We start from the raw sequence: 26,673 nt of genomic DNA, 5'->3' as shown, positions 1-26,673 counted from the left end.
CCTGGTGTAACAACTAGCTAGCACTAGCCCTGGCTTAGTCTTCACTAGCTCATTCTCTATTTTCACCAGTGCTTCAGGCTGTGTGTCCTACATATCAGAGGCTGACATGCAAAAAGCTGTTGCTTCACTGTATTCGAGGCAAACCCCAATATGCAGCTGAGTGCCTCAACAGCAAGATTTGGTTGCTGTGTCCCAAAACACAATTTGCTTCGCGAATTGTTACGGGGATGACCTCTTGTTGGGACACAAATTGGGCATCCTTCCAAATTGGAAGTTGATCATTCTGAGGAATGATTGAGGCCAGAAAAGAATCAAAGGAATCTCTGGAATACAGACAGCTGAAGCTAAATCTCGTCAAGGCAGTGTAGCAAAGGAAGCCTGGTTGCAGGAGAAGGTTTGCAAAGGTTCTAAAGGTACCAGCTAAGCAGCAGGATAATTTTGAAGCTTCATACTTCTTCTAGAAAGCCGGATTGCATTCGAGCCAGATTTCTTTATAACTGATTATCTTTAACTCTAATACGCGTCGGTCGTCTGGAACGGCATCTCTAGATCCAACAGTGACATTATAGATCGGGTCCAGAAAAAGTTTCTAAGCATATATCATCACCGCTTTGCTAACACAGATGCTGGAGCTTGCTCTAGCACTGTTGGATTATTGCCATTGCTCTCACTTCGCTGCTGACGTAATCGCGCTGACCTTCTGTTTCTTTCCAAACTCCTTCATGGTATCCTCATGTGGCCCGAACTCCTCAGTTGTATCATGTTTCGTATTCCGCGCAACATCACCAGAGAACACGGACCTTTCCATGTTGCTGCCTGTCACCACCAACATTCAACCGTACACAGAATATACAGAGTCTTTATAACGCCCACTTTCATGACCTTGATATTTTTCACAACTCGCTGTCATTATTCTTGTCTGAGCTTTGCGTTGTTGTCTCTTAGTTTTGCATACTATTGTTCAACTTCCCTTCGCCTCCTTTTTCTTATGTATGCATTTTGTGCCTTCTTGTATGTACACTTTTCTTTTCAAGATTGCTATTTTTTATTCATAGTTTATTTTTTATTGCTATTCCACAGTGGTATTTCTTTTTCTATGTATACGTGTGCCAGCACTTAGACCGCATGGTTGTTCCTGGGCATGATAAGCAAATGATTGATTGATTGATTGATTGATTGATTGATGGAATGGTTGATTAAGCTTGTGTAGAATTTTCAATTCACATTTTTTTTTTCCAATCATGGGCGGTTTTTGCTACTTCTGCACAAAACTTGTGTGGCTCAGTCTCGGCCAGAGTTTGCATGCACATGCACAAGGATGTGTAGAATGCAAGTGAATAGACTTCACTGAATTTACAGCAATCTTGGTCACCGTAGTTTTGGGAAACTTGTCAAGAATGTTTTCAATAACTATGGTCTAGATTAAAGATATTTTCTTTAAGTAATAAAGCTAAAGGGAAACGATGTTTCAGCTTACTTGGAAGTATATGTATACTATAAGGAGCAATATCGACTATTTTATAATGCTCTCATAGTCCTGTTATGAAGCGCAAACCTTGTACTAGAGACGTCACTTTTTGTACTTCCAGGGGCTACAGAAAAACAACCATATAAGATATTCAGAAAATAAGATCATATTCGAAAATAAGAGACTAAACTGGGAATTTCCCTTAATTAGCTTCATGATTAACGAAAGTGGATCTCTGAGGCACATCTCTCCCTAATTTTCACACTGAAGAAAGTGTGGGCTTGTACAGAGTGGCATGCTTCAAGTTGACTAGGCAATTTCATTTTGCCTTCAAAATGTAGGACTACAGTAGGCACCCTTTAATATGAACATGAAGAGACCTTCAAAAATTGGTTGTCTTATCAACAGCTTACTTAGCCATTTGCCTCGTGTGCCCATTTTCTATGGCACTCGCGATTGACAGTGCCGATTGTCACATTACTTTGTTCGCTGCTTTTTGAGCTCTTGGTTTCTTTTTCCTTTCTCTTCATTATTGACATCATACAAGTTTGAATCTTTTGTTTCCACTCATTTATGTAAAATTCTGCATTTTTTATCATATGACCTAATTTTGCACAGCTGGTTTCCCGATTCCTTTGTTGACAGAGGTGTCAGAAATGCTCAGGGTGAGGTAAAAGAGGTCTAGTGGGGTTGAGGCGTGCTGCCCAAGTTTGGTGTGTCTGGCCAAAGCGCATGCATAGGAAATCATTTCAAAAATTTCGGTGGGACACTGCCATGTTTGCCACCACTCATTTAGCTAAAATTATTTGCCACGAGCTTTGTCTTCAAGCTTCTGCAGCAAATAAGAGACAGGCAGACTTCCTCAATATGGTCTGCTTTTTCTTTGGTTGTGTGCATCTATGTGTGATGAATGTTGATCAGAGGTCACCCTTGAGTGCACGTGGATCTTTCAATTTTCTTGAAATTTCTATCGCCTCCTCGGTTATATTAGTGCTTCAAACACAATGTGTTCAAGTGAACAGAATGCCATCTTCGGGACACATATAGTTTTTAAACACGTCATAGTTTTCTTTTTAATTAATAAAGGGTGCTTCAGTTTATTGGAATTTGTTGTTGCTAAAGTGCCGAATGGCTCATGCAATTTCATGGCAGTGTAATAGGATAAATGCAATGAATGCGCACAAAACTGTGCTCTGCTTGACCTTTTTGATTTTATTTCTTGTGATATCACAACTGCAAACCGTAAAACAACATTTGCATTTCATTCATTACTAAGCAGAAGTTGACAGAGAACAAAAAGAAAAGCCAGGCAATGTGTGTATTCCAACAACCATACACCTGAATAGTTTAATGATTCGACATTTTGTCTCATCACTTAGCTTCCATTTTAGATGTTCATGTGTCTTTGTTGCTCTTCATAAGCTGCATAGGTCCAGAATGTGCGTGCTTCTTTTTCATATACTTCTAGAGGAATTAGTTTGTAAAAAAACTGCACACTACAGGTAGAGATAACTGCACGTCACAATGCATGCATAGCTTTAGTGGTAGCAGTTACCGTGCCCAGACAATTTACTGTTGCAACTGAACCCTCCCCCCAACCCTCAAGCACACATGCACACACTAACAAAAGCTTGCAGCTTGCCTTATTATCCTATTATGTCATTAGAGGTGTGCTACCAGTGTCACATAAGTAATGTAGATGTTCACTGACTGGTGAACATTTAGGTTACTTGCATATTGGCTATAAACTTCAATAAGTCCGAATGAAGCCTGAAAGACACTGTTAGACGTCACTGTCAACAGCCATCGATATTAGCCATGCAGCACTGTTAGAGTGCAAGTGTGCACACTGAGCACCGATGCAAAAATGAAACATGCGATTTGCATTCAAGACTGCCTATTCTCAGTGCTTCTGCTTTGAAATTGCACACACATCACGGGTCATTGGCTTTGTCAAAAGAGTTGCATGCCAGGTATCGGCAAGTGGGGTTCAATCTTGCACGTCTACTGTAATCATTCAAGTAGTTTTCCATTTCGCATTTGACTGCCCTCTAGGCTGCAGAGCAGGCATACATGTTGTCACTCACATACACTCACCATTCAATAAGGACAGGTTCAACACGTGAGTGCCTCATTCTGTATTCACAGCGATATGTCTTGGGGTTGCAAGCAAGCACTCGTTGGCTTGGGAAGCTTTTTTGCTCCACATGTGTTACTTTTGACATCCGTGGCTGCTATGGGAAACTTCAGCCATGTTTCTTTCTCTCTCTGCAGCATTGCACTTTATAGATCTTGACCATGCTGAACATGTTAGAATTTCCCCATCAAAAGACAGAATTTCGGTACACTGGTCTAAACTGTTATCAGCAAAGAAAGCTTTAGATGCATCACTGCTGTTCTTTCTCACATGTGGACTGCATGATAAGCTGTAAGAGTTGCGAATTTTATCATGCTTATGTGCAAGTTTTATTCTTTTCACAATCTCGTCGCTGCTCATGTTTCGCTATCACCACCCTCTAACCCCATTACTGAGTAATCAACTGAACATTACTGGTTAACTTCACTTATTCCCTTTCATTTCCCTCTCCTTTTTTTTTTGCTGCGAATGTGCCATTTTAATTTGTGCAGACTCCGTTGCTGTGGATCACCGCCCTGAGCAACAATCTATTCCAGACTCGCGCATGGGAAGTCGCAAGAAGGGAAGGAGTCTGCGGCGGTGTCTTGTGTGTGGCTACACTACAATTTTCAAGTCGAGCATGCAAAATCACCAAAGAAGACACACGGGTGAGCGCCCGCACCAGTGTGACTACTGCAGCAAGGCCTTCACGAGGAAAAACAACCTAATTGCGCACCTACGTATGCATACCGGCGAGAGACCCTTCCCATGTCACCTCTGCCCCAATGCCTTCACGCAGAAGAGAATCCTTGAGGCCCATATTCGAACACACACGGGCGAGAAGCCGTTTAAGTGTCGGTTCTGCCCGACTGGTGTTCACGCATAAATGGCAGATGAAGAAGCACGAAGACACGCACCCACTGCGTTCATTAACGCAGTATGCCTTGTCAAACGACTCAAATGGTCCGGGCTAGAATAGGCATGGGCTGGCTCGCTCACTTAATAAGTGCACACTCTCGTACTCACTCTCTTCTCAGTTGCGAGTGACGAGTGTGACTAGAGACAAGAATGTGGTGATCATCAGTAGATGTGAGCGTGAATGTAAGAGTGCATAGCTGAAAATAAAAGGCACCGGTGCACAAATGTTAACTGGCGTGTACCCATTTTGCCAACCTATGAGATTCTATTAATGACTTAGTCTTTGCAAGAATGTAATTTTCATGATTTTTTTGGACTGCAAAAAATCTGTCAAAAATTCTCTTGGACAGTTCTTACCTCACCCCCACAGTAAGATGGTGTGGTTTTGTGGGGACGCTCGACTCTCTTGCGCCCCCTTATGTTTTCCCCGCATGGCTCTCACATCTCCTGTAATTCGGCTTCCCCACATAGCTTAGCGTAGCTGTAATCCGGCTGTCGGTGTAGTTGCAGAATGGTGTGAGAGATGGCGCGGGTGTTGCGCTACTAACGCCACCTAATGGAACCATCCTGCGAAATGCTTAGGAGCAGGACACCGGAATGGACGAACACAATCGTTCAAACGCGCCACTCTTCGCGTGACCATACACACGAATGATTAGGTGTCTGTGTCCAGCATGGGAGCAAACATATTCGCTCGCTATCCGGTCGCGGTGAGTCGAACTTGCTCGATTTGTTGCGCGCCCATCGGCAACTTCTATGAGTATAGTAATTCGGATAGCAGGCATTAGTGTAAGAAAGGTGCAATAAATTCCCTTTTGATTGTTTGCACTACTGTGTTGTCGTTCCTCTGTCCCAAGAGCATGTGTGAGACCCCACAGTTTCCATCAAGAACATGATTTAGAATATTGTAAAAATTTAGAATTAATGCGCTATGAAATGCTTTTGTCAATCCCTTAAAATGCATGCCAGTGCTTAGACTCGATTTGTCCTGCTAGAGAGTGAGGTCTTGGGTTCAATACCTGGCTGCATGCTGAAGAAAGCGTAATGGAAAAAACATGTGTGCACGTGTTTTTCACTAGTCGATTCGGAGCAGGAGTTCCTGCTCCGCGGCAACGAATCCGAATTTTACTGGTAAATCTGGAGCGGGTTCGCGCTTTTCACTGGTCGTTTTGGATCAACTCGCTCCGCGCCGGATCGCTCCCCGTGGTTGAATTTAATCTGGTGGTGTCTCACACCAGTGTTGCTTTGGTGAAAAACTTGGAACAGTTGACAGGTCATCTCTTTGTACTGAACCACATTCATCCTGTCTTTTGAAATTTAGTGCTTGTAAATAACCAATAAAATTTGGACAGGTAGAATATTGTGAATGAGCTGAGCAGCCTGGTGGCAAGGCAGGACCGCTTTCGAGGAAGTCGCACAGTGTTTTGTGAGCTTCCTCCTGCATGCGAGAGGGGTTGCAGCCTACGTGGTTACAATAGTGGCTCAACGCTGTCAGCTTGCAGCCTGTGTGTGCAGTAGCAGCTCAAGAGTTCCTCCCACGACGCCTCGAAAGCATTGCACCGCAAGAGCAAGTGCTTGAGGTTTTTCACATAAGCGGCTACTGAAATTGGTGACCCTCTGGCAAATTGGGCACCAAAGATGAGTGCCACAACACAAGGCCAAGGTGAATACGTCGGTTCTTCTTAGCCTGTGCCAAAACGAGCATCTCGGAAGCCTGGAAATAAAGAGAAACTAGACCACTAAACTAAGCTCTATCGTGTCCCGTGCTTACGTATTGGTGTGCAACCACTCTCACCAAATGCAAACACATCAAAGGCACCCTATGCAGCAACATTGCAGACATATGTAGTGCCTTTTATGCCACTCATTTAGCTCTTTGTAGAAGAGCAACAACATATGACTTTTGTTGTTCCGACTGCTTTGCAGGAATGTGATTAGCATTATTTATTGATTAGCTCTTCAATGGACCTCTTTAACACCAACTTGGGTCACTGGATATGTGCTGCTGTGCAATGCCAAAAAATGGCAAGGTTCTGACTGGCATTGCATAAGTCACGGGAAGCGGTAGTGCTGAACTTCGCATCATAGCATCACGAGTTCCCAGCTGGGTGTAATTATACTTCCTTAATTTTTTTAAAAGTTGTAATAGCGTGTCATTATTAATTATTATTGGGTGCCCCCGTTGGATGCCCTGGTGATCCTATGCCACCTGCTTTATTATAATCTCAGGTGTAAAAAAAAATGACAATAATTTCTTCGGTTCTGGGTGGTAACGAACCCATATGTCGTATTACTCGGTAATCAAGCACGCTCTACGCGCGTACTTCGCCGCGGCGCCGCTTGATGGCGCAACGTGTTTAGTGGGAGGCGCGAGAGAGGCACCCGGCTGCGCATGCGCCCCACAGATCACGTCTCTACGGCGGCAAGGCGCGTCGATACATTACTTCAATGCTAAGGATTAACGTCGACATTCATGATGGGCTGGTTTATGTCGTAATTTCTGATACGGAGGAAGTTCGCACTCGTTCGCGCATTATTTATTTTCAAAGCACCCGCGTTTTACGTACTACGCATGCCTACGTTCCCATTCATGCGCTTATCTATTTGCTTTTGCTTTGCTTATCTTCAAGCAAGCCAGGTACTGAGCACTGTACCCCAGGTGCGTGGCTGGAACCGCATGGAAACCGCCTCTCGCAATTTCGGCACTACCAAATATTTTTCTCACTTGTTTTCCGAGATGCCTAGGGAAGCTCCATCGTGACTAGCAGCAGCGAGGACCAGTTTGACAATTGTTTTGACTGGTGCTGTTTACAACATCAACACCATGCATGAGCGCGTGCCCGTTATTTACGTGAAAAAAAGTGCGACTCGGCGACAATGTTCTGGTCCACTACACTGTTGTGCACTCAGCCGAACGATGATGACCAATGCCAGTGAAATTTTTTCGAACTTTTGTTCTCCGCCTTTGTAATGAGCAGCAAAGGGTACGTTCGATTCCTGTGTTTACAGAACCGGTGCTGAAGTTAGAGCAATGCCGATGCAGCGGATAAACGTGCCGCAGGTGCTGGAGCAGCACATTCATTGCCTCGCACGTTGCACGCGATTTTGAATCGAATGCCGAGGTGCAGGTCATGTCAGCTGCTTTTTTCCGTCAAGTTCCAAAACACTTCCTCGGTGACGTTGCTTGCTCGGTCTGACAGCGCAGATAATCAAACAAATCTGACAAGAGCTGGGGAAAAAAAAAAAAAAAAAGCATCATCCAACAAACTGCGATGTCGGACACTTTCCCGGCAGTGTTGAAAAAGCGGAGAGGTTAGGGAGCACGTAGTACAATGCCGTCTACTACTGCGCTGAGCGCGCGAGCGGTCGGCTTTGTACGGCTGTGCTCTGCAGGGCGACAGCTGGCGGCATCACGAAATTGCTCGCCCTGTAACAGCCGATGCACGATAGTCTGTTTGTCGCTGTCTGGAACTACCACTACCATCACGTCCGTTAGTCGCTTTGCGCAGCGCAAGGGATAACGGTTTAAATCGAACAGCCAACGCTTACGACGTCGCTGCCCCGTCGCTTTCTTAAGCAGCAGCGCGGAACGCTTCGGGTAGCGCTGCCACGCGCAAGCGGGCATGTCACGTGGCCTTTTTTTTTTTTTTTTTCGTATTCTGCAGGCATCATCAGTAAGCTGAAAAACACTAATACTTAATTATTAGATAGGAAGACCGAAACTGTTTATTAGGACGTTTTGCAAACCGCTCTGCAACTTTCTAATTGGAACTTTTTTCCTAGCTTCGTTGCTTCAGAAGTTGGTCAATTAATCTTGACTAATTATTTAATTAAGCAAAATGCAAAAAATAGCGTCACACACTACGTACAAAAGTGAGCAACATGCATTTGGTCGCGTCGTCTTGGAGCTATTGCATCGCCATATTTTTAAACTCTGGCTAAAGTTAGCTGAAACAACCTGTATTCATTAGCTATCTGGTCGCAGGCTGAGTAAAGTGAGCATGTACAAGAGCATGCGGACTAAATATAGAGATATTTAAGAAATAAGTATACACCGAGTTTCTACGTATGTCAATCGGGGTGGCGCACAAAAATGCAACTTGTCAGTTAGTACTCAGATGGCTCACTTATGCACATATCAGCACGCTTTTTGATATGGAACTTTCGATGCTTTTACAACTATAAGCTCTTCAACGGCTGAGCAAGCATCCTTGTGACATTTCCCAAGAGAGGAGGCGCGAGGGAAATAATTTCAGGAATTGGGAAATTCACTCCAATTTTTCTAAATGTTTTTTCTAAAATGCTTTTCCTTGCATGTGTGAATCATCTACAGAGTAAGAAAAAATGTCAATTGTCTCATCTTCACCGCAGAATGGACACAGTTGTGAGGGAGCCAGACCAGCCCTGCGTTGATAAAATTTTAAGAAAGGTATTTGGCACTGTAATTGTGTGAAAGTTGCTTCAGTTTTACTAGTGTGAAGGAAATTTCTGTGCCAAGGGGCGTCGCTACTCTGTAAAATTAGTTATAGCTGGGTTTAAAATGTTGAGCATGATAGCATATGACCTGAGTCTAGCTTATGTAATGCAAGTTGCCACTGGAAGTACCGAGAGAATTAGGCCACTGAGGGCCGCTCTCGCCGAGCTCCATTTTATTCATAAATAATCCCTTATGCCCTGGTACCCAGACAAGTTTACTTAACTTTAATTGGGCAGGCACAAGAGAATGGAATGTATGCAAGATGCGAGATTCACTAATTCACTATTGGCAGTGAGTGATGAACATACGAATCTTATTATGAGTACTGATGAAGGTGGTAGACTAGTTTTCTCCAGGCTAATATTACCACCAGGAATTCAGCTAAAAATAATAATCAGGAATTCTGAGGGAGAAAGACCAACCAAGAGCAGGGGAGAAAATGCCAAGTACCCGACTTTTCTTCGCATTTTGACACATCTGTAGCAATGATAGTATCTATTGCTAGACTTGTTAAATGATCTTGTAACAACCCATTTAAAATGCCGTGGGAAAGATGTTTAGCATTAAGGTGTCCTTTATAGCAAATTCGCAATGCATACGCACTATATATATATATAGGTGGCACGCAAGGTGATCGATGATGGTTGTTAAAAACATCAGGACAGCTGACCGCATGTCCGTGTCATAGCACACCGAGCTGCTTCTTATCGGCTGTGGGAAAAGGTTGCATTGGCGCTACCATGTACGAAACAGCTGTCTTTAGTAGACATGATGGATCACCTCCAAACCTCTTACCTGTGAAAAAAAGTACATATCCCGTGTGTAATAGAAGGCAAGGAAGTTCTGAAAGTTTGCTCTTATTTGTTGTAGCATCTGTCAAGGCATGCAGCACTCAAGCTATTGCTATTAAAAGGTGGTTTGTACAGACATCACAAGGGAAGCCTCATACTACACGAATTTGAGTTTTTGTTTGACGGAGGCAGTCGGTCATATCAGTATGCCTGAGCCAGTAGCGCACCCAGGATCTCTGCCAGGGGGGGGTTGACAGTTTGCCAATACCATCTAAACAGCACTAATTTCGATTTCATCATGGGAAATATTTTTCAGCCATGCTTTCCGCATGTCTTACCACGCCTTGCACCCCGGGTAAATACATAAATCACAGTCTTGAATTACTAAGTGATGAGATCAAACTAGTTGGCTTGTCTTTTTGTGCCGTGTCGAACCTACCGTTCAAAAAAACTACAGCCACAACGTTTTAATGTCGACAGTTGGTATTTTGCTTACCGATGCTGCTCCAGAAGAAGTTTTCGGTGAAGAAGTAAGCGCTACAAACCTACATTAGCCGCATTGACAGCTTGCCAATCCAGAGCTACATTACCCACTTCTATTTAGACGTGCGTCTGTTGGAAAGGAATGAAGACTCCATTCATACATTGGCACATATTACACATTGGTGCACTAAGGCACGAAACACATCTTGTTGCCTTTAATTTTTTTTTTCATGGCATAGATACGAGGTGTCAACACACTGGAAACGCGCCCGCGCACATGGAGTCAGATGGAGACACTGTGCTGGTAATCCTCGAGTTATTTCTCACACTGGCAGCTTCGCAGTCAGGTTGCGAAGCTGCCAGTTCATTGTGAATAGCCTTCTTTGGCTTTTTTGCCCGATTTTGTGAACGTCGCACTTTCACCGCCGATACAAAGGCACCAATGCATAGCTGTGCGATCTCGCACAACCGGCACTAGACGGGCTTGCTGTCCGTGCCAGAGCTTTGGGGCGTTTGAAGGTTTAGGTGCTGTAGTGGAGTGCTCGGTCTATGCTACTGCTAACGACGTGCTGGTTCTACAGCTATTGTTCTCTACTGAATTATGCAACGAAACAACAAACTCTACCTGAATATCCATACTACAATAAGTAAACGCCTTTGAGCGCATAATTCCTTAAATAAAGTGAATAGATATCTAGAAGTGTTTGGGCTATTTGCTTACATTTTCTGCTCAATTTTACTTTTGCACAATTTATTTTAACTTGACTAAATGATGCAGTAAATGTTGACTGCGCTTGATCCCTTGCAGCGAATGCTATTGGTCCTTGTAAAGTACGTAGTTCTGAAGCAGTCTTGTCGTGGTTTGGTAAAGCGTTCGGAGGGGTTTGCGCGCACTTTCACTGGCAATGTCTTATTTGGAGAACTGCAGGAGCGAGGGTACCATGGAAAATGTTTTGTTATGGCTAATGCACTTTAAGTGCACCACAAGTACAATAGCCTTATTCACAACTGCTTCGTTTTGTTGCAAACTTGCGTCTAGTTGTGCACATTGTGGGTTCTTAACGTCTCAAAGGAAACCGACTGCCGCGGGTTCTAGCTTAGCGAGCCCACAGTTTGCATTATCCAGTCATGAAAATCAAACACAATGTGGCAGCATGTGCATTGTTTAGTGGAGGGCTAAAAGGTGCACACTGCAAGCTATTGTACTTAACCATGGCTGCGTCTCGATATTCCAGACTTCTCATTTAAAGAGGAAGAACAACACGAGACTGGGCACAAGGTTGGATGCAACGATGCCTTTTTGAGACTGCTTTATTTTTTAAGTTTTGCTTGTTGGTGTGCATTAATTGGTTCATCTCGCTGGAGCCTAAATTCTTAAGATACTTTGAATGCCCATGAGAGTGCAGTAAGCAGTATATCATGTGACTCAGCACACTTGCCTCTAATGATGCTTCAGGTTGTGAAGTACACAACAAGAGTCTCATGTGCTAAGCCACGAACACACAGATTAACTTCGTTTCATTCATATCAGGCAATGCTACGAAGACTTGAGAGACTTCTCTCGCATCTGCGACCAAACAGAAGTGCATCACATATGAAAGAAAAATGTTAGGTATGCACTGTGTAATTCAAAGTAAAATTAGGTCTCGTACTTCTGTGTCACACAACATGATGTATTCATTACATGAATGGTGTCAGAGATTTAAATCTATTTACCACCATACGAGTGGTCTAACATGTTCTAACATGGACTAACTGCGATGAGCAGCCACAGCGCATCACTTGCACCGTGACGAAGACATAGTATGCCGCCTTCTAGAAGCTTAAATATGCATAACTAATGCATGATTTGATGTAAACTTGTATCGACAAGTAGCAGTTGTAATATACGAAGTAGTCATTTCATAAAAAATGCTGCAGATCAAGAATAACTGCATTGCAAAACATGCTGAGTGAGACTTCTGAGACCACACTACTTGTGTAGCTTCTGCAGCGTTGCCTCATATGTATGAAACGAAGTATAATTCCAGGATACTACCCCTAAAGTACTAGTCATACTACTCCTAAAGTCACTGGATATGCCTTCTTTAAAGCATATATGGGAGCTTTAACTGCACTCCGCTTCCAGTGCCTCTTGCACAATCTGAAAAAACTTCCACATTTGACCAGCCCTAACACTTCCATAGAAAGCAAAAGCTTTTAGCTCTTCCATAACATTTTGCACAGGGCAAACCCTTGAACTCCCAAGCATTAACTACTATCCAGAAGTTTTTGGAAATACCTCCAAGTGGCTTTGCGTACCACAAAACCCCTACTCCTTTGCATGCCTTTTGCATTCTTTTTCTACGCCTGCCTGATAGCAGCCCTTGACTTTGGGTCCCATTATTTTGAAAACTCCCGATTGTCCTAAAGGTCTCATGCAGATAATGTTTCCCAAAGGACTGAGGATAGTTTGTAAGGAGATCTTATGCGACACTGAACTCATGTACATGTGGATGCAAGTTCCTGAGCAGCAAAAGAGACGAACAGGTGGAGCAATTGTTCCAGGCTAACACTGCCTGTAATATATACCATAACCAACCAACCATGCAGTTTCACAAAATGTAAGTGCAACTAGTTCAGGATGTGGGTAGTTTTGCTTTGTTTGTCAGAAACAAGGCAATGTCAGCATGTGCAGTTGTGTTCAGCTCCACCGTCTCTCCACCCCATGCATACTATTTTGTATTTTACATTAATTTTCTTGTCAGATGTAAAGCTTGCACGTGTTGAGTAAGAGCCCCTTTTCTGGGTGACTGAGAGAGATAAGCTTTGTCTACAACATATTTTTCAAGCATATATTGTACATAAATATTTGACAAAGTACAAAAAAAGTTTTTAAATATTACCATTTTTTTTTGGTAAGAGCTAGGGAATTGAGCACGATCCATTGATCTTCGAGGGGTTTACTTAATGTACCAAAGTGTACCAAAGCAACACTGTGGCTATCAAAGACACACTAGTGGACACACTCATATTTTTCTTTACCTGTGTAACCAGTGAACTGCCGTGGTAGGTTAAGAAGTTGAGAGGTGGACACAAAGTGTATTGTAATACCCAATGGCGCATGTGCCACCCATTTTCATTGCAGTTCTCGTCTGCTGAAATCTCTGCTTCATGCTCTTGTTTCTTGCAGATGCCACAGACGTCGCGATTAAGGGTAGCGTTGAGGCCAGGAGCCCGCCAGGCATAGGGTGGAGTATGTCCGGGAGTAGGAGCGAAAAGAAGAGGTTTATTTACATATTGAAGCAAATAATATCAGATTCTATTGAGAGCTCCTCAGAAAACTGCATCAAGCTAGTTCCTGTTAAACTCATAAGGGACTACTTTAAGATTTGATTCCGCTGTTGCAGAATAGTTGTTGTGAAACCCGCACAATTCGCAATACAAGTAAAGATCTACCAGCCTGGCAAACATTATTGCAGAAACCAAACACCTACCCACCGAGCAACACCATGTTCTCAGGTTCTCCTCCACCGTATCCAATCAATTGCAAGAAGTCGTCAGTCCTAAGTTGCCTTCAGTTGATGGGAATTCCGGTAGATCACCACACAAGAACCAAAATTTCTCCAGGCAGTTGTATATGCCCAATTGGTCTTAACAGCTCTAGGCCAAATGACGCAATGCATATGAAGTATAAGCCAGGCACTCCTCCTATACAGTGGAGTCATGATGCACTGTGTTCATCCTGCCACTCACCATCCAGCTGTTGGCAACTGGAGTTGGTCAAAGGTTCCATCTCACCGTTGTAAACCAGTTGTTAGGACTGTATCTCAGCAGTCTGCATGACTGAATAAAAGCACACTACATGTTGGAGCACTTTACATTTCGTAGCTCTCCCGAGACACACTGAATAAGTCTTTTTAAAGTAATTGTTCTCCCTATGTTCCTAGGCGGGGGAATTCGACTACCCTGACCTGGACAATCAGAATGGTCAACAGTTCACAGCACTCTGCCCATTTTGTTGCACCACCTCGTCAGCCTCCGCCCCTAATGTTGTGCCTTCGCTGCCGCATATGACGCTATCACAAGGCAATCGGGAAGCAGGAGTTGAAGCCATTCTCAGGGAAGTCGTCGTACGTTGGCTCCTTGCAGCAGTTAGTTGGCTCTCCGTGACGGTCAGCTTGGGCTTCTGGCAGCGATTGCGGTTTCACATGAGCATCGACAGATGACAGCCGCTTGAGAAACGTGCAGGCTTCGGCAGACAAGACCCACATTGACAGCGACGTCGAGTTGCTTGAATAGAGGCTCTTGACCCCTTCGCAAATCTGACGCACTGTCCCTCTGGAATGCTGAAGTTGTTAGCAGTCCCATGACCCCTGTGTCCAGTCGTAACACAGGCCAGCAGAAGGGTTACATAGAAGGAAATCTAACATTTACGTAACTTTAAATCTTGGTGCCTAATTAAAGAAGTCCATGGGCTGCAATGCATTGCAACTCCTCGTATCAGTTGGGAGTTGATTACTGCCAATATTATAAAACGTGCACCTTGGCCTGGTCTGCAAGGAGTAAGCATGGGCATCACGTCGATGAATACATGTTGAATATTCTTGCACTTGGCACAAAGAGCCTCTAGATGCATGAAATTGCCATTTTACAGACTTGACTGTAGCTTATAGTTAAGATTCTGCATTTGCAGATTATACTGATAAAATCCTAAAAACATGCTCTGGTAAGAAATTTGATAATTTGGATTTATTTGAAAAACTCTGAATTTCGGGACCCTTCCAAACATAAAGATGAAACTGTTTACAGGGTTCGACATGCTTGAGCAGTTGTTTTCTGCCGTTTCACTACTAGGGTGTGATATATATTGCCTTGCTGGCTAGGTAGTGCCATCAGGAACATGCTGTCATGAAATTGTTGAGCCCCTAATGTTCAGGAAGATGCATGCCCGAAACAGGCCCGTCCTTTCACGTGCTGTGCTGGATCTGCTGCCTTTTATTGTATCCAGTGTGGATGCTGAAGGAGCATTCTCAATGTTTCATTTTGTAAATTAGGAAAAATGTGCTGCAATGATCAATCCCAGCATTACTAAATATGCACGTATGTGTTACAATAACTTGTAACAGCAATAAACCCTTCTGCGATTGTAAATGTTGATTGTAGGTAAGAATATTTCTAGAGCTATATGCTGCCACCCCCACACCCTTCTGCTTTCTTTCTTTTCTTTCTTTTTTTTTTTTTGAGTAGGAGAAGGTGGAAGGCAAGCAACACTAAGAAGAACGAAAAACTCACAATTTCATAACTCTGTGAGGGGAAGTTTCGATCATCTGCAACATTTGCTGACAAAATAGATGAAAAACGGCATCAGACTTGCCCCTCAATAAAGCCTGAAAATACAGAATACTTATAGTGCAGCTGAGATGCATAGTTTGTGGCCCACTAACGGGTCATACCACACAGCGATTCAGGACTCTGGTGATGAGCATCTATGTTGAAGTGTTAACAGCAAAGTAGTTCATTGCACTCGAGGCACTACTTGGGCATTTGCCACTACCACAATACTGAAAGCCATGAAATCCTGTTGATGTGAGGAATGCACCATAACTCTCTAATACCTTGCTAGGTGCCTTCCTTCTTTTTTCCTCAAAGGTGGATGTGTTGTTAAGGCATAAATCACTGTACTACATTGTGGAATGCAGGATGAACAGGCAGAGGGAGATGACACAGCACATTTTGACATAAGACAAGGAAGCAGAGGTGGGGGTGGGGAGTTCTGTGTCATCGCCTCTGCTTAATTATCCTATGGCTTCCAGGCTGTGCAGTAAATCTAAAGTTGTCACAGCTAGTTTTATACAACTTGCCACATTCTCTCGCTTAATATTTTGTGTGACTTTGACCTTTTTTTTTCTTTGCATAAAAGGCCACTCTGGTGATATTGTGAGGTCTGTGAATCATAACAAAATTTCTGCTAAACGTTCTCTCTGGCATGTAAAATTTTATGACAGAACATTATTCAATTTCATATAAAATGAATTTTAAAGATTATCATACATGCTCTCAACTTGCGCCCGCGAATGCGTGATTTTTTAGTTATCGTCCTGTGCTTGCCGATATCAGTGCCTACTAGCAGACGGTGCTGATCGAGCAGCGAGTGCTTGCCAAGTAGTCATTTTGCACACGCACTCATATGCAGTGCAAGGTTCATTCCTTGGCCGTTAGACATACAGTATTAAAGCACACAGACCTCCAAATAGAATGGCACATAACATTCAATTGCCTTTCTTGTTTTCTTAAATGTTTTATATTTGAACTTGATGGAAGCATTCGGGGCTTGCAATGCCAAGCTACAGTAGACACTTGACAAAGAATGCTCTGTCGGCACTCACTGTGTTCAAAAAGGGTAGGCTCTGATTTCGTCACGCGTAGTTAACCTCCAAGCTACCCTGAGCAGTTTTGGTTTCAATACGTTGTTTTTTTTCTATGTAGTTTGAAAAAAACATTTCTTCTAGAGTTACCCTTTAAGGTAGATTCACACTGTAATGCAATTTATGGCTCATTGCAATGACTCAACTTGGCACAGTGCGGTTTGGTACCTCGAAGCCACGTCACGACTCTAGAATGAATTGGTATTTGGTCTATCGTGCGAGTCTGTCTTCTTTTTTTTTCCCCCACCCTGTAGTTGCTCTGGTGTGTCTCGTTGTGAAGTTTGAGAGGGTGTGGCCAACAGGAGCTGGTAACATTCTATGACATCGCATTGGCAGCAGGCGATGACAGCCAATTGATCGGGAAGCCCACGAAGAGCTGGACGAAATTTGAGCAAGATTTTATGCATCAGTTTAGTAACTAATATCTGTGTAAAAATGTTCTTGGTTATGTAGCCGTGATGACCAGCCGCAGCTGGTGAACAGAGCAAGGCAGGCGGCCTGGTCACATGGCTTCCTGGACTTAGGAGGCCAACCGCAAGGAAGGCAACCAAACAACTTCGTCTGCTCTCGATAAAGTTCAGTTATCATTGTTACGTAACGTAATACTAGCTGCATTAATTTGCTCTATTAAAAGGAAAAAATTAAGTTACTTATTGCTTACTTAAAATACCCTCAGGCATTAGAGAAGGGGGTAGCTGAAAAGAATAACAAAATAATAAAAAACAAGAAAGTAACGTATCCATACAAAGCTGTGCCGACTTTTCCTTTGTGTGCATGTGTGTATGCACAGACATTAACGCGACTAAAGCATTCAACAAGGCTGGTAATGCATCACATTGTTGTTCTTGGTTTTTTCGTTGAGAACCACAGCTAGGGAACAAGACATAGATGACACAACACCGTCCCTTGTTACATTGCCTTCGTCTCGCGTACCATTCTCTACCACTGGCTCGCATATTAATTCAGCAAGGTTTCATGCGAGATACTTTCGCTAAAACTAAAAAGCTACAAGACAATCATCCGCCTTGTTTGTGGTTGTGTAGGTACCTGAAGTGAGCTGCAACCTGGTCAGGTTCTCAGACCGCATCTTCCAGCAGTCTTTTGTGTCGTGTTCGGGTGTGCCTTAAGTCTTAAACCTTGGGCTTTTGTTGCTTTTAGTATTTAATAATGATTTACACAAGAGACCTGCAATTCATAAATGTTACTTGCTGGTAGTGTATAGTAATTTTATTTGAAAGTATAAATGACTGCCATTTTCTGCAGCAAGACATCATGTCAGTTGAGCGATGGTGCTCGATAAACAGGCTTCAGCTTAACCTGGAAGAAAACTTCAGTATATATATATTTTATCAGAAAGATTCACAGCACAATATTCGAATATTTTCTTGCAGGTGGAGCAATATGGTGACTGAGTCAAGTCAGGGACATCAATCTCCGATTTGGCTGCCAGCTGGATTTTTTGCGTGCATGTATCACACGCTGTTAATGTTGCCTGTGATTGCTTGGAATTGTTTGTCAGTTAATAAAAAGTTTTCACTAGCTGAAAGTGCTTTTGTAGCCTCTGTTGTGCTCTATCTGGCCCTGCTTTATATTGTGGAACTCTCTGTCTATATATTATAGCAATTTGATGGCAAATGTGCAGCAGAAATTTGTGCGCATAGCATTTGACAACACACGTGGGCCAACGTTTTTACAAGTCTGTCCTGACAGGACATGAGCCTAGAGGCTTGATTCGGCAGGAGGCTTGCGCATGATATAAAATTTTTGCACCTAGTGGTACACGGTATGATTTGCAGTGACGGCATTGTCATATTTACGATTCTGTGTGCCGCCTAGCAAAGTATACTAGTATTTGCATATATTTTACACAGACAAACAAGCCGCCTGCTTTATGATGCATTTACAACGAACTTACAACACAATGTTCTTGCACTACATTTTGATTTGAAAATGTTTACTTGTGCTATTATTTCTATGTCATGAACTCCTCAATATGTCATAGAGTATTGTAAACATGACATAACAGTGGTACTTATATTTTATCACCGTCATCACCATAATCAGGCTATCTTTATGCTCACCGCAGGACAAAGGCCTCTTGCGCTAGCCGATTCCAAGTTACGCCTGCAAATTTCCTAATTTCATCACAACACCCAATTCTCTGCCATCCTTGACTGCTTCCCTTCTCTTGGCACCCATTCTGTAATTCCAGTAGACCACCTGCTGTCTGTCTTATGCATTACATGGCCTGCCCAGCTCCATTTTTCCCTCTTAATGCCAACTAGAATATTGGCTACTCCCATTCGCTCTCTAATCCACACTTATATTTCACTGTACACTAAATTGCTGCAAGACATTTAATACCTTATTGTGTGCAATAAGTATTTTGTACATGACATTGTGTACTGTCGCAGAGGCCTCTGGGCTGTTGGCAAACACAAAAAACTATCCATTCCCTCATCTAATTAAAAAATTTTTTTTTTTCGTGGCAGAAATAAAGGTACCTGAAGACTTAAGATTGAGTGATGAAGAAAGTACTTGCCTTCATATAAGTATTTACAACTCCTCAACAGTGTCTCTTGTTAAGTACAAATTTGATACTTGACTATGCTGCCTATATAGCTATTATGTGTATGAATAGCTGTGGAAGAACGAGTTCTCGTCATGTGTGCAAAGTCATGTGCAATGTTTTAAAACTGTACTGCTATGGTTGTCTGCTGTATGCAAATAATTGTGCTAGTTCCTGGTGCATGAGCGCTAGGGACCATAACAGTCGTCATGGTGATGAGAGCTTAGAGGTGAGGAAGCATGCAGAATCCATGCGCAGTGCCTTAATTCTAGTATAGTGTGTTGTGTCGTTAAACTTTCTGTGCGTTTCCTAGCTTTTACAAGCACTTGCAGCCTCTGTTATCTGGCAGGTTTAAGAAATATAAGCTGTGCTCTTGAACTTTCCATAGTGTGGTCCCTGCACTAAACTGAATCGTCTGTCTTGCAGGTACCGTCAAATGGCAGCACAGTGCTCATCAGCACGCAGACAACTCGTCTGCCACTCAAGCGGGACAACATTTCTCACACACAGAAGTTAGCAGAAGTGGCCTGTGCCCCTCTGAAAATGTGGACGTCGAACAGCACACTTGCAGCTACTGCAACAAGTCCTTCACAACGCGTGGCAGCCTGACCGTTCACCTCCGCATCCACACCGGCGAGAGACCATTTCGCTGCAACCTGTGCCCTCGGGCCTTCACGCAGAAAGTGAACCTCAAGTATCACGTGCTGACGCATACCGGGGAGAGACCGTTCCAGTGTCGCTTTTGTCCCATGGCCTTTGCCCGCAAGTTGTCGCGGAGGTACCACGAACATCGCATGCACTTATAAGGGACCGCAGCACCTTGAAGGGCTGGCCGCACAGTACTGGTGACAATTGCTGGTGGTGAGCATTGCAGGAAACCTTCGCAAGAGAGAGGTTCTTGCTCGTCTTCAGTTGCTATGAGAGTGTCAGGATTGTCAGGCTTTGCAAAATGGCAATGTTTACATATAGGTAAAGAGACACTTAAGTGGAACAACTAAAGCTACTTCAGCAGCATTCCAAAGGCCTGGAGAGAATGGCCACAGCTAGTCATATAGGGAGCTTGAATAATGCGGTAAGACAGTTTGCATTACAGATAAAACAATGAAAGAAATGTGATTTAATGCTATCTGCTTAACTATGCAGTAATTTTGCAGCTGCGCTACAGAGTATTGTGAAATATAAATGCGTGACAGTGGGTACAACTGACAGTACGTTCTGATGATTGATATTGTTATAGAGGTATTTGGAAAGGACGAACCTGCGTAGAAAGCAGTGAAGTAGTGGCAGGCCATTTGCTGGAACTGTCAGTGTATCACCTTCTTGTCTACCTTTACATGTCAATACTTTATATGCCAGGTATTTCCATGAAGACTTTTAGTAATATTTAAGCAGAGCCAGTTTGAAATAAAAGGACAATTCCTTCGAAGCCATGCTGTGAGCGGTGGCGACCATGGGGTGATGCGTGATGAAATGTAATTAGTCCTTAATTAACAATAATCTAATAATTATCATTTAGACTTCATTTCAGCGGGCTCATCATCATCAGGAAATTGAAGCGAGCTCCTTGTACGAGCCTCATCAACTTTTGGATCGGAAAATATGCGATTACCCGAGTAACTGCGGCCCGAGGAATCTTGGATATCTGAGCATGTTAAACTAAAACTGGGAGGCAGCACCGTGCATGTAGTCACACCCTGTGAAACAATATTCTGTTTGCTTCATCCAGTGGCAGGCCAGCCTGCGAGCTGCAACAGCCAGGAGCAAAGAGCTGCAACACGCTGGCTACCCACTGCTAAATGATGCAATCTGAATGTTGCCTTGAGGGGCCCTGCTAGGCGTGTGCCGCAGCCTCCAAGTTTCAGTTTTGCACGCTCGGATAGCTGAATTTGGTCGTGCCACAGTTCTGCAGGTAATCACATCTTTTCAGATGCAAAAGTTGGTGTGACATTTATGGGGGGGGGGGGGGGGGAGGCGCTCCCTTCAATTTGCCATATACGATGAGCCCACTGAAGTTATAAGCTTAAAAGTTAATTATTAGATCTTTTGCAATTAGTGACTAAGTGCTTCGTATCACTCGTCACCCCATGGAAGCCACCGCTTACGGCATATTTTAGAAGGAACTGCTCTTTTATTTCAAAAGGGCTCTTTTTAAATACGACTGGAAGTCTTTGTAGAAACACCCAGTATACATTTGTGTCAGGCAAACTCTGCGTAACAATATATTTTCACATTGAATCAAGACTTTGTGTGATGAAAGCATTCCAGTCATGAAGTTGTTGTGCTTGGCTTGTCCAAGGTTGCTACAAAATGCTCTTTCCAGCTCACATTGAGAGATTCACCTACTTCGTGAGATGCTCGCGCTTTTACCTGGAAATCAATGCAACAGACGGATTACATCCAGAATTCTGCACTATATTCCATGTGTGCCTACAAGACCATTGTTGAGGAGTTGGTGTTAAAGAGTTGCCTCAGTGTTCTTAAGTATTGCTGCTCTGCTGTGTGGTGTGGTGGTGTTTAATGGTGTACCTCATATATGCCCAATTATTGTTCGTCCTTGGCATGTTTTTTTTCTTTTCTTTTTTGCATTGTGTCGTTCTGCCTCAGACCAAATGTAGGTTGTGAGAGTTCCTTATCAAAGTGCAATGGATGACGATTTCACTGTCATGTTTATGCACAGTGTAATAGTAGTTCCACTCAACACAATGTGGGTGGCAGTGTTGGAGGTTGTGTTCGTGTTTTATTTTGATCTGCAATGTTGTTTACTTCCTGCGTTTCACAATCAGTGTGCTTAGAATGGCAAAAGCATTTCTTAAAGGCACTTCAGAATGCTGAATATAAGTTGTAAATCTGCACCTAAATTGTGTATTGCTAACAGAAGCTGTGGCTAAAGCACCAAAAAATTTCAAAGCAAAGATTTACTTGAGGGAAGGTTTACTGGCTGCCTTTGGTATTTCTGTACTAATAAAAACACGTTCATTTCTTCATTTTATTGTTGCTTGTTGTCGCTGAAGTACCAAAAGACGCATGTAATTTTAAGGCAGTGTGATAGGATAAATGCAATGAACAGAAAATAGTGCTCCATTGATAACTTTAATCTCACAAATGCTAACCATAAGGCATAGAATGCATATAATACATTAGCAAGTATAAGTTGACAGAGGAGAACAAATAAAGCCAGGCAATCCCGTACTCTGACGACTACACTAAATTACTTTTTATTGCGATAGCAATTATATGGACACTTCAACCGGATTTCTGCTGTCGTCGTCACCGTGAGGTTCCGTATAGATTCCAAGGGCGATAAATCGTCGCCGCGCGCCATATGCGCCAGCGAAATCACGGAGAGCGAACCCCCCCCCCCCCCCCCCCCGCGCTATCACGGAGAGTGAACGCTCGGCGGAAAGCAAATGTGACTGTCGTGCAAAAGACCGTGGGGGTATGGGAGGGAGGGAGGGAGGGAGGGAGGGAGGGAGGGAGGGAGGCGGGGCGGCGCTGTGCTCCGGCACCAAAGGCGTATCTTGCCACTCAATCTCCCACGCGAAAGCAACAAAGTGGGAAGAGGGGGGGAGGGGGGGGGGAAGCTTCTCCTTTGCGCTTTGCCGGGGGATGCCGGTCGTCCGCACCGTCTCTTATCTCCACACGGCTCTGACCTTTCTATGCGCTGTGCATTCGCCGCTCAGTTTCCGTTGAAGTGATAGACCGCGCGAACCTGCGCTTGCTGCCAGCGTTTTGACAGTTGTTGGCTGCGGTCATTCAGTGTGATCTATTCATGTTTGCTTGTGCGCGCTGACACCACGATTGTTAATTCAGTTAGTAAGCCAATGTGTCCAAGTTCATGCAGCCGATAAAACTACTATCCCTACCCTGACTAGCTCTCTACTAATTTGCTATCGCAATCGATGCTTCGCCTTTCGGGCGAAACTGCGACATTTTTTGTCTCATCACCTAGTTTCCATTTTCGATATTCATGCATCTTTGTTGATCTTAAGCTGCATGCATTCAATATGCGTGCGCTTAATCCCCAGATCAACTTGTAGTAGAATTAGTTCACAAGAAAATTGCAGACAACTGCCCGTCACAATGCGTGCATAGCTTAACAGTAACAATTACCAGGCCCAGACCATTTACTTAATTTAACCCCCTTATAAGCAAGGAAGCTTGCAGTTTAGCCCCTGTATGTCACTAGAGCTGTGCTACTGATGTCTCATGACTAGTTTCAATGTTTACTGGCAAACAAACATATATTTTACAAACCACTTCGTGATAAATAATGCAGCTTCAATAAGCCCTGATGTAGTCTGAAAGACTCTATTTGCACTTATGTTGACAATGAAAGCTCCACCATCAACAGCTGTCAATATTAGCTATGCATGGTAGAGTGTGAGTGCAAACACTGAATATCAATGTCAAGAGCAGCACCTGATTTGCATTGAATACCTCATGTTCCTATAGTTTCTACTGTGAAATAATAAACACACAACAGGGCATTTGCTTTGACAAAAGAGCTGCATGAAATACATCAGCAAGTGAGGTTCAAGCTCTGACGTCTGCTGCCCCCAATTGTCGCTTGTACATCATTAGTTGTCCATTCCATATTTGACAACTATCTAGGTTGTGGAGCAGCTGTGCATCTTGTCACTCGCACACACTTGCCATTTAACAAGTTTGGCAGAGGAATGCCTCTTTCATTATTCATGGCCAAATGCCATACGGCTGCAAGAAAACACTCTCATCGACATGAGAAGGTATGCTTCTTGTGGGTTGCTTTTGACATTGGCCTAAACTGTGAGAAGAAACTCGAGCAAAACCCTTTGTGGTGGCCCCCGTACAGAGTACAAAGATAAGATTTTGATAATGCTACACACTTTAACACTGCCCCCACCAAATAAAAAAAATTCCCATCCACTAGGTCGAGACTGTTATCAGCACAGAGTGCTTTAAATGCATCACTGCTGTTCTTTCTCACATGCGAGCTATATGACAGGCTATAAAAGTTATGCACTTTACATTTCAATAAGAGTTGTGTGATAAGATGACAACAGTTCTGCACTCTTTCATAGTTTTCATAATCTCGTCACTCATCATGTTTCACCATCACCACCCCTTTACCCCAGTACAAAGTACAGCAGCTTATACTGGCTAACCTCCCTGCCTAATTCTCTTTCATTTCCCTTACGTATTGCTGAGAATGTGCATATCTTAATTTACGCAGACTCTGTTGCTGTGAATCGCAGCCCTGGCCACCCATGTGTCCCAGACTCGCTCTTGGGAAGGCGTCTGCGGCGGTGTCTCGTGTGCGGCTATAGCACAACTATCCGTACAAACATGCTGAATCACCAAAGAATGCACACGGGCGAGCAGCCACACAAGTGTAACCTCTGCGGCAAGGCCTTCACGCGGAAGAGCAGCCTGGTCGTGCATTTTCGCAACCACACTGGCGAGAGACCTTTCCCCTGCCACCTCTGCCCCATGGCCTTCACGCAGAAGAGAATCCTCGAGGCCCACATTCGAACGCACACGGGCGAGAAGCCGTTTGGGTGTCGCTTTTGCCCAATGGTGTTCACACATAAATTGCAGATGAAGAAGCACGAGGACACACACCCACAATGTGCGTCAAGCGCAGATGCCCTGTCACGCTACTGAAATAGCCAAGAGCTAGATAGGTCGTGGGCTGGCACACTCATATTCACTCTCTTCTCAGCTGTGAGTGACGTGACTAAAACTTAAGCGCACAACCAGATGAGGACGGTGAAAGGAAACCGCTTTGCAGTTCTCGATAAACTGTTGCAAGTTGGTGCTCGTGTGTCTCCCATCTTCTTTCACCGTCATCTTCTGGTTGTGTGCTTAAAGTTTTTAGTCATGTCTTACCAACACACCCAAACAATCACATTTGTGAGTGACAAGTATGAATGCTGAAGAGAAACACAGTCTGAAAAAAAAAAAAAAACTATTTTGCACAAGTTTATTGCTTAATTTAACTAGCCTAGTAATACAGAGAATATGTCTTGCATATTTATTAGTTTCGTACACATTTCAAGTTCAGTGCGTTTGTGTTTAAGAGCCTTTCTTCTCTTACACACTTTGCACAATAGACATACAGTCAAGCCCATAGAAAATGAACTGCTTCAGATAGGAAATTGTTCACATTAACCCTTTAATCCCCAAAATAATTCCGGAAGAAGGTACAAAGTTTTCCAATATTTTTTGTGTAGCCATAAATTTTTCTGTCATTCTGATTATGAAAACATATTACTTGATTCTTCATACTTGATTACATGATTTTTTCTGGACTTCCTCTAATGCTGAAAATTTAACCCAGAGCCAATTACCGACCGTAACTTGTCTTTGGCGCTGGGAGCATCACAACATCGAGCTAAATGAGTGTGACTCATCATTGGCGATATTCGTATAACCTCTCATGATGAGTACAGCTAGCGATTCAGGGTTAAAGGCTAAAAAAAAATGCATTATTAAATGTTGCATGATAAGCTACCTTGCAAGAAGTCAAGTTGCAGGATTAACGTATGGCGCACAAAAATAGCGCACATGCTGATTTTTCTTCCATATACAAGATAATCTTTATCAGTTCCTATTCCACTCTCACGACGTGCCTTGTTATCAGCAAGCTTGCTGCACAACGCCTAGCCTAAACAAATATGCAAAGGCACGGCATGTTAGTATATCCTTGTGAGACCCGAATACAGCTATGGGACATAATCATTCTTCAAGCTCGTTTTTATTGTGTACTGGCATGTTACAAACATGAAAAACATTTTAAAAACTTGGGTATCATGGTTAGATGCCAAAATCGGCATCTCCATGTGTGTGGAAGAAGGAACCATATTTTCATGCTTGCTATGGTAAAAACTGCAATTCATTGCCCAAACACAGTTATGAAGATGAAACTACGTGTGGTACATTACCGTGTCGCTGCTACACCCTGGACTTCCACGCATTCTCAAAGAATTCGATACACCAACAAGATCAACAAGATTTTGTTTGTGCACAGTTAGAGTTTACCCTAAATGTGGGCTTTAATATATTAAAATAAAAAAGCTTCTACTTAGTGCCGCAAGCATGCCAAAGAGACACACTCCTTGCATCTCTCATATCATATGTGATGCAGATTAGCAGTGAGCTCATGCACAGTTGTGTTTGCACGGGGGAAAGGACATGAAAGAAAAGAAACAGGTCCTGCTTGGCTCCGTAATTTCTTGCTGTGTTAGTCCACACCTGAACCCTGAATTTATCAACAGCACATCGCATATAGGAATACGCAGGCCCACTATTTTATTTCAGTTATTCCATTAACATTATGTCTACCATATTTATTAAGGTTCCACAAGTTTATTCACTTAGCGGAACTATGTTTTTTGAGTGCAGCTTAATTTGTTCCTCATAAGCCTTTCAGTGGATGCAGCAATTTTTGTTTTATTCACTGTTG

The 26,673-nt window shown here is 43.3% G+C and overlaps 1 protein-coding gene and 1 long non-coding RNA gene across 3 annotated transcripts; both read left to right on the top strand.

Annotated features, from left to right (window-relative positions):
- Window positions 1–1,179: 1,179 nt before the first annotated feature.
- On the top strand, window positions 1,180–22,440 carry LOC119431577 (zinc finger protein 674-like). Its single transcript, XM_049657919.1, has 4 exons — window positions 1,180–4,458; window positions 14,183–14,365; window positions 17,704–17,776; window positions 19,638–22,440. Exons 1-4 carry the CDS (start codon window positions 4,150–4,152, stop codon window positions 20,033–20,035), a joined length of 963 nt encoding a protein of 320 aa, XP_049513876.1. The 5' UTR covers window positions 1,180–4,149; the 3' UTR covers window positions 20,036–22,440.
- Window positions 6,898–18,152, top strand: LOC125941121 (uncharacterized). 2 transcript variants are annotated; one of them, XR_007464155.1, is made up of 3 exons: window positions 6,898–7,486; window positions 10,493–10,557; window positions 11,489–18,152. It is a non-coding gene; the product is annotated as an uncharacterized LOC125941121 (long non-coding RNA). The 2 variants fall into 2 exon arrangements; XR_007464154.1 differs by having other exon boundaries at window positions 10,493–18,152.
- Window positions 22,441–26,673: the final 4,233 nt, after the last annotated feature.

Source organism: Dermacentor silvarum, chromosome 10 (assembly GCF_013339745.2).
Source record: "Dermacentor silvarum isolate Dsil-2018 chromosome 10, BIME_Dsil_1.4, whole genome shotgun sequence".
Taxonomy (NCBI): Eukaryota; Metazoa; Arthropoda; class Arachnida; order Ixodida; family Ixodidae; genus Dermacentor; species Dermacentor silvarum.
The sequence above is the reverse complement of the archived record's forward strand: the minus strand, read 5'-3'. Positions and strand labels throughout refer to the sequence as shown.

Coding starts and splice junctions, on each gene's coding strand:
- LOC119431577 (XM_049657919.1), top strand. CDS start 4,150: ATGGGAAGTCGCAAGAAGGGAAGGAGTCTGCGGCGGTGTCTTGTGTGT. Junction 14,366..17,703: donor CCATTCTCAGGGAAGTCGTC/GTACGTTGGCTC, acceptor GTGGTTGTGTAG/GTACCTGAAGTGAGCTGCAA. Junction 17,777..19,637: donor GTCTTTTGTGTCGTGTTCGG/GTGTGCCTTAAG, acceptor CTGCACTAAACT/GAATCGTCTGTCTTGCAGGT.